At 37.1% G+C, this 16,810-nt stretch overlaps 1 protein-coding gene across 1 annotated transcript; it reads left to right on the top strand.

The window, feature by feature from the left end:
- The first annotated feature begins 3,758 nt into the window (after positions 1–3,758).
- Positions 3,759–16,510, top strand: LOC121634227 (transforming growth factor beta-3 proprotein-like). Its single transcript, XM_041976741.1, has 7 exons — positions 3,759–4,555; positions 8,760–8,923; positions 10,839–10,968; positions 11,083–11,190; positions 11,742–11,907; positions 12,016–12,169; positions 12,847–16,510. The coding sequence occupies exons 1-7, from the start codon at positions 4,210–4,212 to the stop codon at positions 13,003–13,005; spliced, it is 1,227 nt and encodes a 408-aa protein (XP_041832675.1). The 5' UTR covers positions 3,759–4,209; the 3' UTR covers positions 13,006–16,510.
- The last annotated feature ends 300 nt before the right edge of the window (positions 16,511–16,810 follow it).

Below are 16,810 nucleotides of genomic sequence, written 5' to 3'. Positions count from 1 at the left end.
AATTAAAAGTCTTCTCCCCCTAGTGCACAAAATGCAGCTAAAAGATGTGCCATAAATTGAAACCATTAAAATAAAAGCAGATAAGGATTTAAATTTATATTCATCAGAACCATTAACTATTTCATTAAGTTAGGCAAAGTTTCTTAAAGTCAGACATAACTTTAGACAGTTTCCACTTTCTTTTTTTAAGCAGAAGCTTAACCCAGAAAAACAATAATGTGTAAACTAATTGCTTATTCTCTTTTTTGAAGTGATCTAGGATTACTTGTCAAAATAAATTAATAATAAATAAATGAATAAATGTATTTCTACCATCCGATGCCATTTGATGCCAGCAATAATAAACATTACTCAGAGTCGGCACTAACCAATATCACAGGTTTAAACCTTTAACTCTGAAGATAGCTATCACATGGGGACTTTGAGGATTGAGATGATAAAGATAAAGAACCGAACCTCAGACACAACTAAAACAGAGACAAACTTTTGCTGACTCCACATGATCTCACTTTCAGTCATCGTCTAGCCAGTATGGTATTCTTTCCCCTATGTTCATGTATTAAGAAAATTGATGACTAACACAGATGGTGGACCAATCAAATGAATCATTTGAATTGAATGACTATGACATATACACATCATAGCCTCCTCTGGTGTGGGTTTTAGGGGTCTCCTGTTAGCATTCCTACCCAGCTGCCTTTGCATGTATGACTCATAGACTTGTAACCCCCAGACGAGGCAGCTTACTGTGCTGTCTTGTTTGTGTGTTGTAGTAGGGAAAGCTGGCAGACGCCGACTTAGTATTTGTCTGACTCTGTCTAGCCAGTCTTCAGTGGTCTGTCTATGTGTGTATGTATGTATGTATGTGTGTTTCTGTCTCCTCTAATAATAAAAAAAAAATCTTTGAAACATAAGAGTCACCAAACACTGTGCTTCTAAAAGAAGTAAAACACTTCAGTTGCAGTAACTTTTCTGAGTCCAATCAACAGGAGTCTCACCTACATTACAGGGAAAAGAGGACAGATTTCTCAGAGTGACTAACGGCATGTGTTTTTGTTTTCATCCTCTGGTCTGCAGCTGCATTCCTTTTCCGTGTGCTGTGCAAGATGGAGAAATTGCCGGAGTGTGACTCACTAAAACCTGACCCATCAGTGAGGAAATCACTGGAGTAAAAGTGAACTTTGATGGTGATGTCTGGGATTGTGTCTAGTAATCCCCCAGATGGTTGGAATACTACAATGTGTATGTGTGTGTTATGGAAGATGCTATGGGAATAGTTTCCACCTCCTTAACAGACCCTTTGCTGTCTCCTTCCATTCATTCAGCTTTGATAATTGAGGTGATGTGTGTTCGGCCTTATTTTAAAAACTTGACCCCTATTTTCTAATTAAATGAAATACAGTATTACAACTAAATGATCACTTTTGTCTTTAGAAATATCGACTGTAGGGCTGTTGTATTGAATTGCATTACTCATATGTGATATGCTGACCTCTTTATGAAAACTATGTGATCCTGGAGGTGAAAGATGTGGACTCTCTCACACACTTGACAGTAGACATGATCTGTTATGCAGCATCACCTGCTGGCTTAATGGAGAACTGCCTACACAAGAAAAGATGAGACAGACAGAAACAGCACAAGTTCAGTTCAGTTCACAGTGGAATAAAAAGTCTTTACTACCTGAATTTAAATAAACTCCTTCAAGAAAAAAGCATATTCAAAAGAGAGTGCTGGGAAATGAGCCAATGAAAGTATATCATCCTGGGAAAAAAAACATTGCAATACATTGATGCCTTTCTATGGGTAATGACACAAAACAATCAACAATGGCTTCATGATGAGTCATAAATATTTCAAATTCCTCACTGAAATGATGTTCATACTTTTTCAGTTAATCCAGAGCAATGAAGTATGCATGTAGGACTGTGGGAAAGTGGCTGAGAGAAACCAGAGACCTTGGTGGTTGTTTTAAAATAGCTGCACAATGGCCATGAAGACATCTCATTCCCTGTTCTATCACGGATCATTCTAACACCAATTTGAAATCATTTTGGGTTTTGAACGCGCTCACATTTTTTTTTTTTTTTAAGTTAAGAAAAAACTCAACATATGAACATTTCAGTTGAATATTAGAAGTGATGTCCCTGGGAATTATTTCAAAAAACAATAAATAATCAGTTATCTGAATGAAAAAAAAGTTCTCCAACATATCAAGGTCAACAGATAAATAGGATTTTGATAAGTAACTGAAAGCTCTTTTTGTGTTCCTGCTTAAATGCCACATTAAGAGCTGTAAAACATGAATGCTCATTAACTGTAATCACAGAAAACCTGACATTCTTATAGCACTCAATAAAAGCCTAAAGCATTACAGAATATACAGAATATGACACTCAATGTGCGATCATGTGTGAATTTTTTCAAGTATAAAGGTGAGTTGGGAAATTATTACTTTACTCTTTCAAAATATGTAAATACATATCTCTGTTTCCAGCAAACGAGCAAGATAAATCAAGGAGGTTTGTATATGTGACACATATGCACCTGGGTTCATGACTGCAAGACAAATATTTACCAAGTTTGGACATTATATGAAATCATTCCTGCTATGCAAACTGGTGGGCAAAAGAAACACAGTTAAATGCCATACCCCATGTTTGGATACGAGGTCTCCAGTGGCTGAGTGAGCGCTGACCTAAAATAGGTCTGAGAAATGTGGATATGCTCTGTGAATAAAGCAGACAATAGAGGAAAAGATAAAATAACTTTAAAGCCTACAAATAAACCTTCATAGATCAATGCAGAAAAAAAATCTGTGGGTGGTATTTTACAGAGAGTTTGGGAAAATCTATGCTGACAGTGAGGACACTTTGGGTCTTTTCAACAGGAATACAATCATGTTACCAGAATGTGAAGTTTGAAAGGATGTCTGTAAAGTGAGAAGTGCTTCAGACAACAGGATTTGTCCTGTGCTGTGTGACTCTCTGTAAGAAGACTCCAGACTAAAGACTGGCAGACAAAAGACACAACTCTGAATTGTTTCAAACTTCCTTCATGATTTTTTTTTTTTTTTGACGTTGTGAAACTCTTTACAGCCATTCATCAAGTTGCTGTTAGAGAAAATATACAGAAATATTTGATGTTTTATGACTAAATAAACTTAAAATAAAAATATAAAAGTATTGATTTTCAGATTTTTTTAAAGAAAAATATAAAAGGGTTCACAGTTGTCTATATTTCAAATGAAAACATATATTTCTTTAAGCACAAATACGATTAGATGAAGAAACACTAAACCTACCTTTAGCCACTAGAAGGCGCAAGACCTAAGAAGTGAAAAAATCATCATCCAAATAGTGACTCACAAGACAGATCAGCTGAGACCTTCGAAGGAATACAAGTAATAATATTTTAAGAACCACCACAAGGACCACAAGATCAGCTCTAGATTCCAATTTGAATATTCTAACAAAGAAGAAAAGACACTAAAGCAGAAAATGCCCAGTTACTCATTGCATGTGTGACTGATCATAATTGATCATAATATAAAAAAAATTAATGTATTTATTAATTTAATTGTTATTGTTATAACATGTTTTTGTACCAAAGTTGATGAACAGAGCATCGCAGTGGGCCCCGTGGAGATTTGGGCGCTCCCGAGTGACTGCGGTCCCTCCTCCATCAAACGTCAGAAACGACTGGTCACATATAAGCTCACATTAGGCCATATCGGCTGCTCAAAGTCGCATATACCTCGTTAACGTGACAGCCTGTGGTCTGCCTCCTCAGAGACAATAAAAGGGCTCTATATTTGAATGATTCAGACAAGAGGGGAAACATGCCAAGCTGTTGGAAGACTTAGCTTTGCTGGACTGAGCAGAAGAATGCAAAGGAAAAGTTTGTTACCTTCTACAGATATTTGCACCGGATGAAGTTCATAAATTGCAGGAAAGCTGCTTTTTGAGATTTTGAATTGAGTGATGCCTCATGGGCGAACACGCGTTCGGACCTCCGCTGATAACAAAGAGGACTGCGACAAGAAAGAAAATTAAACCAAGTCTTAGTCATTATTAGTTACCAAGGCAGTTAAAAGAAACATCAGCTAGACATCAGTTTGATTAGAAGGGTAGCTGACACGGACCTTGACAGTCCTCGCTGTTAATCTTCACTTTTCAACTCCAGAACGAACCAAATGCAGACAGAAAGATGAATTTGGGTAAGGCTTTACTATTTGTCCTCCTCCTCAACTGTGCAACTTTGAGTTCATCCCTGTCAACTTGTGCCACCGTGGATATTGACCATATGAAGAGGAAAAGGGTTGAGGCGATACGAGGTCAAATTCTGAGCAAACTCCGACTGACAAGTCCCCCACATTCCCTTGCACCGAGTAAAATCCCTGATCAAATCCAAGCATTGTATAACAGCACCAAGGAGCTACTGGAGGAGCTGGGGAGGGACCGGCAGCAGAGTTGCGGTCAGGACAACACAGAAACAGAGTACTTCGCCAAAGAAATACACAAGTTCGAGATGCTGTATGGATCGTCAGAAAGCAGTAAGTAATACGTTCTGTTGCGGCTGCCAAGTTTCAACTTTCTCCTCGTTTTTTTCGACGCGTGCGTAATTACGCACCAACTGAAGAGTGTACGCCTAAAACAGTGTCAACCAGACGCATTATAGACGTATAATTCCCCAAAGAGTTTCAGCATTTCAATTTCTTTTTCTGCCCAAGATTTATTTCTAAAATTAATTCCATATAAATCTTAATTCAAAAACCTTGATCCGTGTTATCCGCCAGTTTATCTTTGTTACTTTTGGCATAAAGTCATCGCAAACATGCATAAACTGTGCCAATAAAACTTCTCTACTGTTAAAATGAGCATAGAGTACCACACTGCACTTTTAGAGTCTAAATGAATAAAGCAACATTTCTAAAGGGGCTCTCCTGGGATCTCTTTTTTTGAAATGCCAAACAAGCCGGAGCTCTATGGGTCTTTCTGGACTGAAAGATGAACCTGTAGTGCGCTAGGGGATGTGCTTTCTTTTCTGTGGTGGTCGCGCCAACCTGTTATAAGTCTGAACCTGTGTTCCAGGAAAGTCAGTCTCCTCCCACAAACTCCTCTACTCTCCCTCTTTTTTTTTCATTTTTTTTTTTTTTTTTTCCTCAATGGATGATGTCCCTCTTCCCAGATGTTCGCATTTCCTTTCCAGTCAGCTTTAAATGAGAGGGACATCTGCCCAGGCGGATGGGGATGCCTTTAGGGGAAAGAGTAGGAAAAGTTAACAGAGGTAGACAGGAAGAGTTGGATGACAGAAGGACCTCCCTAGCCTTGAAAGATGGATCCTGCTCTCCTGTCCACATGGGAGAAAAGAAGCTTTCACATTCACTGTTGAGATGGAGCCTAAAGTGACTCTCACTGCACATTTTAGCTAGATAATTACGCATGCAGGTGGCCTGTGAGAATGAGATCATTGTACTGTTAAGATTAATCTTTGCTAAACTGAGTGTGAGACTGAGCCTTAAACCTGAATGACTCCATTATACTCTCATTTTATTGCCAATATAATACTAGGTAGCGTTTCACTGCTCAGTTTATAATGAGCTTTACTTTGGATGTGACATAATTGTTAAAATAATCAGGAAAGGCTGTTTAGGCTCACATTCTTTTATGCTCCAAATATTTTGTGCTAAATTTTTATTTGACACATCTATTTTTCTCTTTATAATTATTAGAACAAGCTGGAAGTGGAAACCCTTGGCTGAGAGGGACATGTGTCTATACTTGAATAAGTTACAAGCGACATATGGTCCAGAGTTGAATAGGATAAATGCTGTGCGTGTGAGAGCTGGAGAGAGTCTCATGGTCCACAGCAAAGCCAAGACCATTGCATCACAGGCACTTTAAAATCAACAGGTGTTTCTCAAAAAAACAATTTTCCCTCAGCAATGTTCTGTTTTGAATCTCACAAAATGGTTTTGACAAAAACCATCAGGCAGTAGGTGTCTACACTTGGTGTTTCATTTAAAACCAAAGACAAACGTCAGGTAAAAAGATGCAAGACAGCATTACATGCATGGACTTTTTGAACAGTTGGGTAGGGACCAAAGTTTCTGTTGGTGTAGCCTAGTCTCACATAGTTAGCTGAAAAGCAAGAAGAGAATGTGAAAGAAAAACAGCAAATCAGGGAAAGAGCTGAACTGAGACCTTAGTGCATACTGTATGTACATTGCAATTGACACCTCTGTTACTTATGTACTTAAAATATCAACAAACTATTGTATTGACTTGGCAGAGCATTTTTCAATAAGCCCTGTGTGATCTCATACCTACAAATATGCATTTTGTCAATGATTTGTGCAGTATATTCACACCCATACACCAATTCTCTTCACCAAGACTGACTTAATGTGATTTTCTTATGTTGGAGCAGGCAAGATGATCAGCTTTCACATTTGTTGAGTTAAACTTACATTCAAGTCCAGAAAGGAAACTGCAACATTTGCTTTTCAGTTGAAAAACAAAACTAAACAAAACATACCACCAGACTGACAAGGTATAAAATATGGAAAACATTTTTTGATCTGTAAATATTTTGAACCCTCATCATGTTAGGACGAGTAAAAAAAAAAAAAAAAAAAAAAAAAAAAGATCTTTAACTTTTCTAATCAAAACTCAAAGCTTAAAAACTCTGGGTTGTTGTGAATGGGCTGCTAACCTCTGCTGTAGCTTCCCAAACTGTTTTACATGAAAATATTGTCCGATGCTGCCATACAGTCATTTTATTATCAACTCAAAGCAAGTAACAGAAAAGTCATTACCCACAACGAATGCATTTCATATACAGCCCCCTCCAGTTGTGGAATAAAACAAAACATATTTACTTAAGAAGAATTTTCTTTCCTCAACTTTCTATCTGGCAGAAATCCTGTATTTTTTTAACTGTTTATGTGACAGGTTTAACTATCTTATATTGTGACTTTTGTTTAAAAAGCAAATGAAGAACTTGTAAAATATGATGCTTTCTTGTAACTTTCCCAATTATTTCTACAGCTAATAAGTCTAATAACATCTAGAAAGTACTAGTCAGTTAGTAATCCAATTATGAAACTGAAATATACAGTATTGGAGTAAATAGTCAAATGTTCAATTATTAAAATAATATTAATTGCAGATTAAAACTATTATATATTTTTTTTTAAATTACAAGTACTAGCTTTAACACTTTAAGTGCCTTTTTCATACAGTATTTAAGTGATATTTTAAAAGTAAATTTTCCACTTGTAACATACAATTTTTACAGTCTACTTCTACTTTCTCCACCAGTGATTTGTTCACAAATTCTATTTGTGTATATAGTGACAAAGCCACAGCTCTATTTCAAATTCCCATCCCACTTGAGAATAGCTGTTCAGAAAATGGCATGCAAAAAGACTAAACAAATTGTTTATTGTCTGATTGCTGGAGACAATGGTGCTCAACCACATTAAATTTCAGTTTTGTTAGAATTTATCTTGGCTGATCCCTGAATGAAAATGATACAAATATCTGACTTAAATGGTTCTTGCTTACTTGAATAAAACTAGATAGCCTTGCTTTTAGGCCATAAGTTATTCACCCACACACATTGTATTAGTGATGATTTTCTTTCCTAACTCATTACTAGGCAGAAAATTAGCATACTTGACAAATATTGAACCAATGAAATGAGATCTAGTAATAACAGTAGGTTGTGAAAGAACCAGAGCTAAGAGCTTTGTCCCACAAAGTGTCCATATTAGGAGGGCTGACATTTTGGAATCAGTTTTTGACTTTGAACTAGTGACATAACTTCCTTTATTTCACTTAATATGAGCTTTTTTTTTAAAACGATGCTTTTGACCATGGGTGGATCTGAGACTGAGCTAAAAACCAGAACAAGTTGCAGGTGATGCAGAGATGTAATAGAAGAATGGTAAAATACTTGATAGCGGCTGTTCAGTAAACATGAAAGATTTCCTTCTATGGCATCATGTATATAACAAACCTGGCATATGTCAATGTGAGGTTAGGCTCTGGAGAAGTCCTCATGGTAACAGAGGCTTCAGATCCAAAAAGTTGTCAGTGGGATGGAGGGTAGTGAGGTTTTTGATACAAAGCTACCATAGAGGTGAAGTCATACTGCATTAATAATGTTGCTATTTCAATTACAACATTTTTATTTCCTCCAAATATAGACAAAATGTGTTGGAGAAACACTGAGGAATGCTGATAAGGCGGGCAGGAACTAATCATTCACTGTGGGGTTGATAAATGTAGTGCCAACCTCTCAACAGCCTGCAAAAGCTAAGATCAAACTTTAGGTGTGAATGGGTTCAAAAGGCATCTTATATACTGTGCAGACAATAAACAAACTAAATGAAAAACCAAAATAAAAAAAATCTAAGTTAGATGTATGACAGATAAAACCCTACTGGAAAGAGGGTCCACCATTTTTCCAAACCTTATTCCCCCATATGGTGATGTGGTGATGTGGGGAGAGATTGCTGTCTAACACATGGGTCCAATATCTGATCTATGGGGCCTTATTATAAAGCTCAGGTCCCACCATGCCAATATATGGTGGCTCACTGTCAGTAAATCAGGGATGTGACAAATCCTGTGAAAAAGATCCACACCTGGGGGCTTTTAATAAAGAAATTTAGAGTGAGCACTTGTGATTAAGTTATCTAGACCCCTTGGTTCTCTCATAAAAGCTTAATTTTATTTTATTTGTTCCAGATGATCTGCCCTACTGCCCAAAAGGCATCACCTCTAAGGTTTTTCGTTTCAATGTCTCTACCATGGAAAGGAACTCCACAAACCTCTTCAGAGCAGAGTTCCGAGCCCTGAGGGTCCCAAACAATGACGCCAAGAAGAATGAACAGCGGATTGAGCTCTACCAGGTGCGTAAAGGTACCGTTTTCTTGTCCTTTTACCCATATCAAAGCCAAAGACTAAAGTCAAGGCAGCAACAAGCAATTTTTTTCCTTGTTTTACAACATATCTTAATTCCCTAATCGTTACTTGAATTCCCTAGCGGGAAGACCACCCCCAAATACTAGCAGCTCTGCAACTGTAACAGGATAATAAACAGTTTATTGCTCTGTGCCATCACCAGGTCCGAGTTTGTCCAATCAAGACATTATAACCCATTTCAGGCCACAGAGAGTGAATATATGGCAAGTTAAACTCTCTGTGTTTTGACCAGTTTGTAATGGTTCTGATCCAGTTTAGCTAAATTTAGACCCAAGCTATGCTTAAGCTATATCTGACATCAGGGTTATGTTGGATTATACTGGCTTTGTCACTCTTAACCAATTTCTTTCTGGCATATTGAACTGGTTACAAACTAGATACTTAAAAACTCAGTTTAAACAATGCCAAGTTTGGGTCAGGTTAAACTGGATTTCATCAAGACCAAATGAAAACATATCTAATCACGTTAAGCGTAGACAATGTCACACATGGAACTGGCTAGATTTAATGGATTCAGACCAAATGAAAGTGAATTTAGCCCAGATTAGATTGGATTTAAACCACATCAAACTTAGTTTTGACATGGATATGTAGACTAGAAAATAAATATCATCTTTTCACCAGTGAATCATTAGATTGGTATGGCAAGCAAGTCTGTATTTACTTAAGAGCTTAATTGGGTGGCCAGAGTTATGTGGGGGAGCAGCATAGGCCATGTGCCCCCATTTCTTACAATGAAAAACATTCACAGAAGGGTACAGACACCAAGTGACTAATACAATCTTAGTTTAGAGGTAGTCAGATTTTAGATATATATTTAAATTCACTGTGGTGTCTTGGAAGTTAAATGTGGGTACAAGTTGGTTCAAATTCATTGTTGTTACTTTTGTAAAAAGAAAGCATAGTTGTGTGAGCAAACATTCAAACTCTTACCAGTAATTTCACTTTAATGAATTAATACTGAATTAAACTAAAAGTCTCAGATCCACCTAAAGTGAACCATATTTTTGGGTGGAATATCATAATGATAAATGCTGTTATCTGTTAAAAAAAAGAGAGAAAAAAGTCAAAGTTTGCAACTAGCTGGTGAATTCGGTAGAGGCTGGCAAGTTAAAGAATCAGCGCCAAGGAAAGTAGAACTACTACTTAGCTACAGACCACTTCATAAGGAACATAAGGTCATAATTAGAAAAATTTATTAATGTCTTCCCGACTGATGAACATCCCACCTAATGATTCTAGATGTTGGCTTCCAGTCCTTTTGCTGCCTCAGATTAATGAATCTGTCGGAATCAGGAAAATAACGTCTCTTCAGATGCCTTCTGACAGATTATTCAGATTATATTCAAGCTAGTAATAATTAAATATGCTAAAGGTCAGCGTTATTTGTAACATTGCTTATAACAACAAATTGTAATAAGCATGTGACAGTGATTTTCAGTGGATGTGGATGTGTGAGAGCTGAATCCAGATCTCATTCAGTATAGCACTGCATCTGATACATTTCACCAACCTGAATTTTGCTATTAGAAAAAAATCCATATTGACTGGTTTTATTCATGTTTTTCTTTTCTTTTATAAAAAAATTGGCACAAAAAGCAATTGTAAACAGTAATTTTTATTTGGATGCTGACATTCAACTTCTATAGGCTTGATTACTTCAAAAAACGTTTTGAGCCAAACATTGAATATACACAAAAAAAGAGAATGATTCATGAAACCCCTTTCATGATATCAGAACAGCAAAGCCAGTATGACCAGCGTTCACAAGTGTCTGCACTGTTCTACTCTACTTTAAAGCAAGAGGACCTTTCATGGCAACTGCTTATTATTGTTTGGCAGATTGTGAGGCCAAATGAACACATTAGGAAACAACGCTACATTGGAGCCAAGAATGTGCTGACCAAAGGTACTCCAGAATGGGTGTCCTTCGATGTGACTGAAACGGTGCGGGAATGGCTGATTAACAGAAGTAAGACTGAGGTCACCTTGCACTATTACAATCAGTTTCCACAAGCTATCATTAACCCCAATTATTATCCCATTTTTTAAAGTGTTCTTCATTTCTGTAATTCTTTGCCTTTAGGATCCAATAGGGGTTTGGAAATCAGTGTGCACTGTCCCTGCCACACCTTCAGTCCAAATGGTGACATCATTGAAAATGAATATGAGGTCCTGGAGGTGAAGTTTAAAGGTAGGCCTCAACAATTTGTCATGTGCTGTAGTCGTTTTTTATGCCATGACTCAGTTGCTGTTTTTATTCTCTTATTTTTAAATGTAAATGGTTTCTTGTAATCTTAATTATCATCTTACCACTTTTGTTCTTAGTTAAAATGACTATTGTTTCCGCCTCATTTGACCCGAGGCTGTTTTTCCTTAATCATGTTAAGGAAATATGTCATAATTGTTCCAATTAATCACAGATTTTTTCAGCACAGCTCCAAGTTCAGGGAGTAGATATACACTATTTTGGTCCAAATTGGTGTTATTATGTAATTATTGCATGTCATGTATTGAATTATTTTATACATTATAGTGAACTAAATATAAACTATTGCTTATATTTGCAAATAAATGGATTGGCATTTGCCAAAATGTATCAGATTAAAAACTTAGTGGTCTTTATTCTCCAGAGAAATAGCAATAGTTCTGCAATTTGTTCACCCTGATGGAAGGAAATTATGAAAGAAAGTTGTAATACTTCATAATTCATTAATGTGCACTCTGATCGTTTTTTTTTTTAAGGTGTTGATGGAGATGATGAGCAGAGTCGCTTAGATGTGGATCGCCTAAAGAACAAAAAGGAACAATATCGTCCTCACCTCATCCTCATGATGATACCACCCCACCGCCTGGACAATCAGTCCACACGCCGACGCAAAAGAGCGCTGGACACAAACTACTGTTTCTCGTAAGAGATGCTTAAATTTATTGTTGCTTATATTTGTCCCCATCAACACTTGACCAACAGCACACTAAAGATGTTTTGAGACTATTTATATTGCTATTGTGCCTTCAGAAACACAGAGGAGAGCTGCTGTGTTCGCCGACTTCACATCGATTTCCGGCGTGACCTGGACTGGAAGTGGATCCACGAGCCCAGTGGTTACGATGCCAACTACTGCTCTGGGCCCTGCCCTTACCTTAGGAGCTCAGACACAACACATAGCTCGGTAAGAAAGAACACACAGGAAAGGCTTACGAGTGGTTAGTGAAAATCACAACAAATCAAAAACAGGTGTAGTGATTTACTCTTAGTGTGACACACCTTGCAGTTTTATTTGTCCAGAGTTTGAAATGTCCACTTCTGGAACTCATCGGGGGCTTAAGGTTTGCAAAGATTAAACAAAACTGACTTAAGATGCTTTTCCAAAAAAATGCAACATGTTTAATTGCCTAAAAAAAACATGAGTGGAGTCTGATAAAGCAGACCCCACAAATACATAGCAAAAATACAAGCAAGATGGGTGATCATTGATCTGTCTGACATGTCTGAACAGTTTTGCCTCTTTTTCCTGTATTGTACAAAAGTTATATTTAACCTTAGTATGACGTCAAATTTAATATTCTTTCTGTTTTTGGTTTTCGTTAGACAGACTCCAGTAATGCATCACTGTGAGGCACGTCCAGCAAACTCTTCAAGACATTTAGAAAATTAATCTTGAAAAAAAGAGTTCATTTAGTCTTAAGACAGTTACACACTTGAAAAAAATGGGATTATGTGTAATCAGTTTTTGCCAGCAAATTACTAAGATTTCATGTCTAACCAGACACAAACTTATCACACTACACAAAATCGTAATTTCTGTTTCAGAATGGGTTTCTAATTCTCCTGTTTGTTTCTCAATAGCTCCTGAGCCTTTACAACACTTTGAATCCTGAGGCATCTGCCTCCCCCTGCTGTGTTCCTCAAGACCTGGAGCCCCTCACTATACTCTACTACTCTGGACGAACCCCTAAAGTGGAGCAGCTCTCCAACATGATTGTCAAGTCTTGCAAGTGTAGCTGAAAGAACAAAAAAAAGCAGGTTGCATGGCAGGATTTTACGAGGTACAGACCAAACCCACACTTGATGACTTTTGGACTCTGAGCTGTGACAAATACTAAACTGACACTGTGGCTTCTTGGCTGAGATCTGATCTGAACACCACTGTAAAGGTCACATATTTTAGGGATGCAGTTTTTTTTTTTCCAAAAACTTGAGATCCTTTTTTTGTTTATTTGTCATTTCCACTTTTGTACTTTTCCTCAATTTCACTCCGTTCTGGGTGGTGTGTAGTTGATTTCTTTTTTTTTTTTCTTTTTTTTTCTTTTAAGCCAAATTTTGCCCCACCCAAAACTAAAACAGGTCTTAAAATACCTCCATTTTCATGTATTCCTAAGGCTAATTTGCAAAGAGCAGCTATCTGTGACAAGACAAAAAAGGAGACATCAACAACTTGGAGCTGCTTTATGAACACTGGCTAAAGTAGACTTATTTTGTGTTGTGTTTCACAATGAAATACTCCCAAAGTTATCGTCTCAACATTGTCACCGGTGCAGTTTTCTCATTTCTGGCCTAAGTATTAAATTATTAATAGTCATTATTATAGACAGTGCTCTCCTTAGCGGACAAAGAGTTCTTTCAGGTTGGTTTTTCCTTAAACTTGCTTTAAGTTCCCTTCACTTCAAACAGTGGGCATTATCTTCAAACACAAAAGGAGAAAGGACAGACTCGCTGCTGTATCCAAAGCCATAACTGTGGTCAGGGAAGAGGAGAGCTGAGAGAGAATGCCTGTTGGATTTGCAATGGAAAGTCAATGAACAAAGAAATTGAGCCAAGCTTCTTTTTCTTTTGGCCAGCCAGCCTGCAATGGCCTTTTTTTTTACAATTTTTTTCTCTTTATTCAGTGCATCTATTAAAAGGAATAGAAGATGAGGAGGACGAGGGGACTTGCATGTGATGGAAACTAATCAAGAGCCCACTGCCATTCACTGGATGTTTTCATCCCAAATAGGTTAGAATTCTTTTTGGGACATCAAAGAATATACTGGAAGACAGCAAGTGTTATGCAACAGGTTTTTATGGGATTTCTTTTACATTAATAGCAGATTTAGTCTGTTATGCAACTTGTCATATAGTGATTTTTTCACTAACTGGGAAAAGAGCTGACATGTATTGCCATAATTCATTACGGAAGCAATTTTACTGTTATGTTTACTTGTGATTTAGAAACAATGTGCAACATTTGTGTCTATCAACAAATTACTTTAAGCTGTTCCATGTGATCCAATGTGTGTCTGACGTTTTGCATTTTCATAGGTAGGTAGCAATCTCTTCAAAGTAAACATTGCAGCACTTTTCTTCAGCAAAAACAGGAAATGTAATTTAAAATGTTGTTTACCTTTTTTATTTGTAGTTTTCTCAACTTACTGTCCTATCAACTCACCTGTCACACTTCACTCCAGCCAGTTTAAAGGGAGTTTCATGTGCAGTCAGGACTCTGCTGTTCCCAAAACACTGCAGTCTTTCATTCCCTGTGCGCTCTGTCTATGTTTGTTTTGGTGCTCTTTTACAGTGTGAAGCCCTAATGGAACAAAAATGGCGAGGGAGGAGAAAAAGTCATAACATGACAGTGGCTGGTTGTACAGTTAGAACTCATTTTCTCCGAGTCAGGAGAACAAACCTAAAATCCCTGTATTGCTTGAGTTTAACCTAGTTGGAGTCATCAAGCCTTTTAGGAGATGTTTTTGGCAGTATTATTGTTTGACATGACCTGTTGATCGTGACTGTTATTAAAAAGACAACATACAAAACTGTATGAGCTCCTTTTAAGCCATAAAAATCCCTTCAGTAAGTGCTTTTCCTTTGAATAATCAAATGTAACAGATCTGTAAAATCATTTAAATCCAGATGAGGAAAAGATGAATTTATTCACCAACTTTGTCTGCCATACTGAAATGCCATTTAAAATGCCATTTTCTCATAGTGTTTTGGTTCCATGCAAACATAATTTTTCTTACTTGAATCTCACCAGCCCCACCTGTTTCCTGCAGGCACAAGCTTTTTTTTTTTTAACTGGAGTAATAAATTTAATGCTCTTTTTCAGGGATTGATGCTTAACAGCTTTCCCAGGCAAAAAGCTATCACTCCTATTTTCAGGGCATATTAATTCACAGATGTCTCATTATTTTCTAATTTTTTCATAAAATGATCAGCATAAATCACACAAAAACTTGTATTTCACATAAATACATAGAAAGTACCACTGTCTAGGTATTTATACTCCCCTAGTATGACATTGTTTTGTCATTTTTGTTCAGTGGATGACAATGACTGCATGATTTGATAAGTTTAATTTTGTTTGAGATGTTTCAGTTTTAAAAGAAATATCGTTTGGATGTGAGAGAGTGGGGTTGAGATGCCACTTGGCACTAACCAAGACAAAGTTTCATGCATCCACAGGAAAAGACATATATAGAAAATCAGAGTAAACTAACCAGTTTAACTTGCAAATCCACCTTTTACATATTATTATACCACAGTCACATGTTGTTTATATTTTTTAGAGGCTTATTGACTTATTTTTAATTGGAATATCGAACACATAATATAAGTTGATGAAAACTGGATAATCCTGCAGAACACGTCTGGTTTTAACGTCTAATAAATAATTATTTAAATGCTTATTTAAAATAATGTGATTTATTAGCTGATATAAATACATTTTTATGTCATCCTCATCACTGCATTGCACACACAGATACTGAGGGATTTTGGGGTGAGTTAATATGGACTGACAAGTAGGCAGAGAGAATTCCCTTTCTCTGTGTGCCCATTATTGTCCCCTGTCACGATCAATCAGTGATGAACCATGATGGAAACACAAAGACCAGAGGGCATAGCAAGGTCCAAACAGAGGTTGGAGCTTTAATGGCTTTGCAGACAGCCCTGTACTAACAAACACACGTAACTGGTACAGAGCAGCCATGGCCCACGCATGATTGACTTTTAAACCCTCAGCAAAGGCCAGCAGAAGTCATGCCACTTACTTATATTCAAGCCTGTAATTTGGGCTTGCTAGAAGAATTCAACTAGTATAAACATGAGGTTTCTTACAAGTTTAGTGTCACATAGAGTATTTATTTTTATTTCTTAGTGTCTTTTCTGTTTGAGTGCTACAATGGAAACAGGCTGGCGGTGGTGATGGTGAGGCTTCTTCTAGGTTTTGCTTCATTCTTTCTATTCATGCAAAAAGTCATTTTGGCCAATACAGTGGCAAGCCACTGTTCAGCCAAGTCATACAGTAACACGCTCACAGTGAGAGAAAGACAGGAAACGTTTGCTGGAGTTATGAGCTTGTCAACTGTGACATGACATGGCTTGTACTAATGTATAGCCTGTTCAACTGTTTAAAAAGTTTTACTATCCACATGGATCCAAAAGGGACCACTGCAGGTAATTTTTTTAAATTGTGTAGATATTTTGAAAATGGCTGGACAATAAAAAAAAAAATAGTAATAATAAATAAACATCCTGTAAAATGTTTGTCAATTCTGCTGAGCCTGGTCTTTATTTTTTCTCTCTTTTAGGTTTCAAGATGTAGATAAGAACAGTGCTTGCTACTTTCGGATCCAAGCTGACCACCTTATCCTCAAACCTGCAATAAACCTATTTCCAGCTCCAGGCTACTGGTTGAGCAACCTCTAATCTGATTTGAGTTCAGGGTCCGTTTCTGGGTTGAAGACTGACTTTCTCAGAACTTGTGCTCGTCCAAGAATCACCAGTGATGAATTGCATGACACATAAATGCACAGAGGTTTGGAAAACTCTG

This window comes from Melanotaenia boesemani, chromosome 22, assembly GCF_017639745.1.
Source record: "Melanotaenia boesemani isolate fMelBoe1 chromosome 22, fMelBoe1.pri, whole genome shotgun sequence".
NCBI classification, from domain to species: domain Eukaryota; kingdom Metazoa; phylum Chordata; class Actinopteri; order Atheriniformes; family Melanotaeniidae; genus Melanotaenia; species Melanotaenia boesemani.
This window is presented reverse-complemented; position numbering and strand designations above follow the sequence as displayed.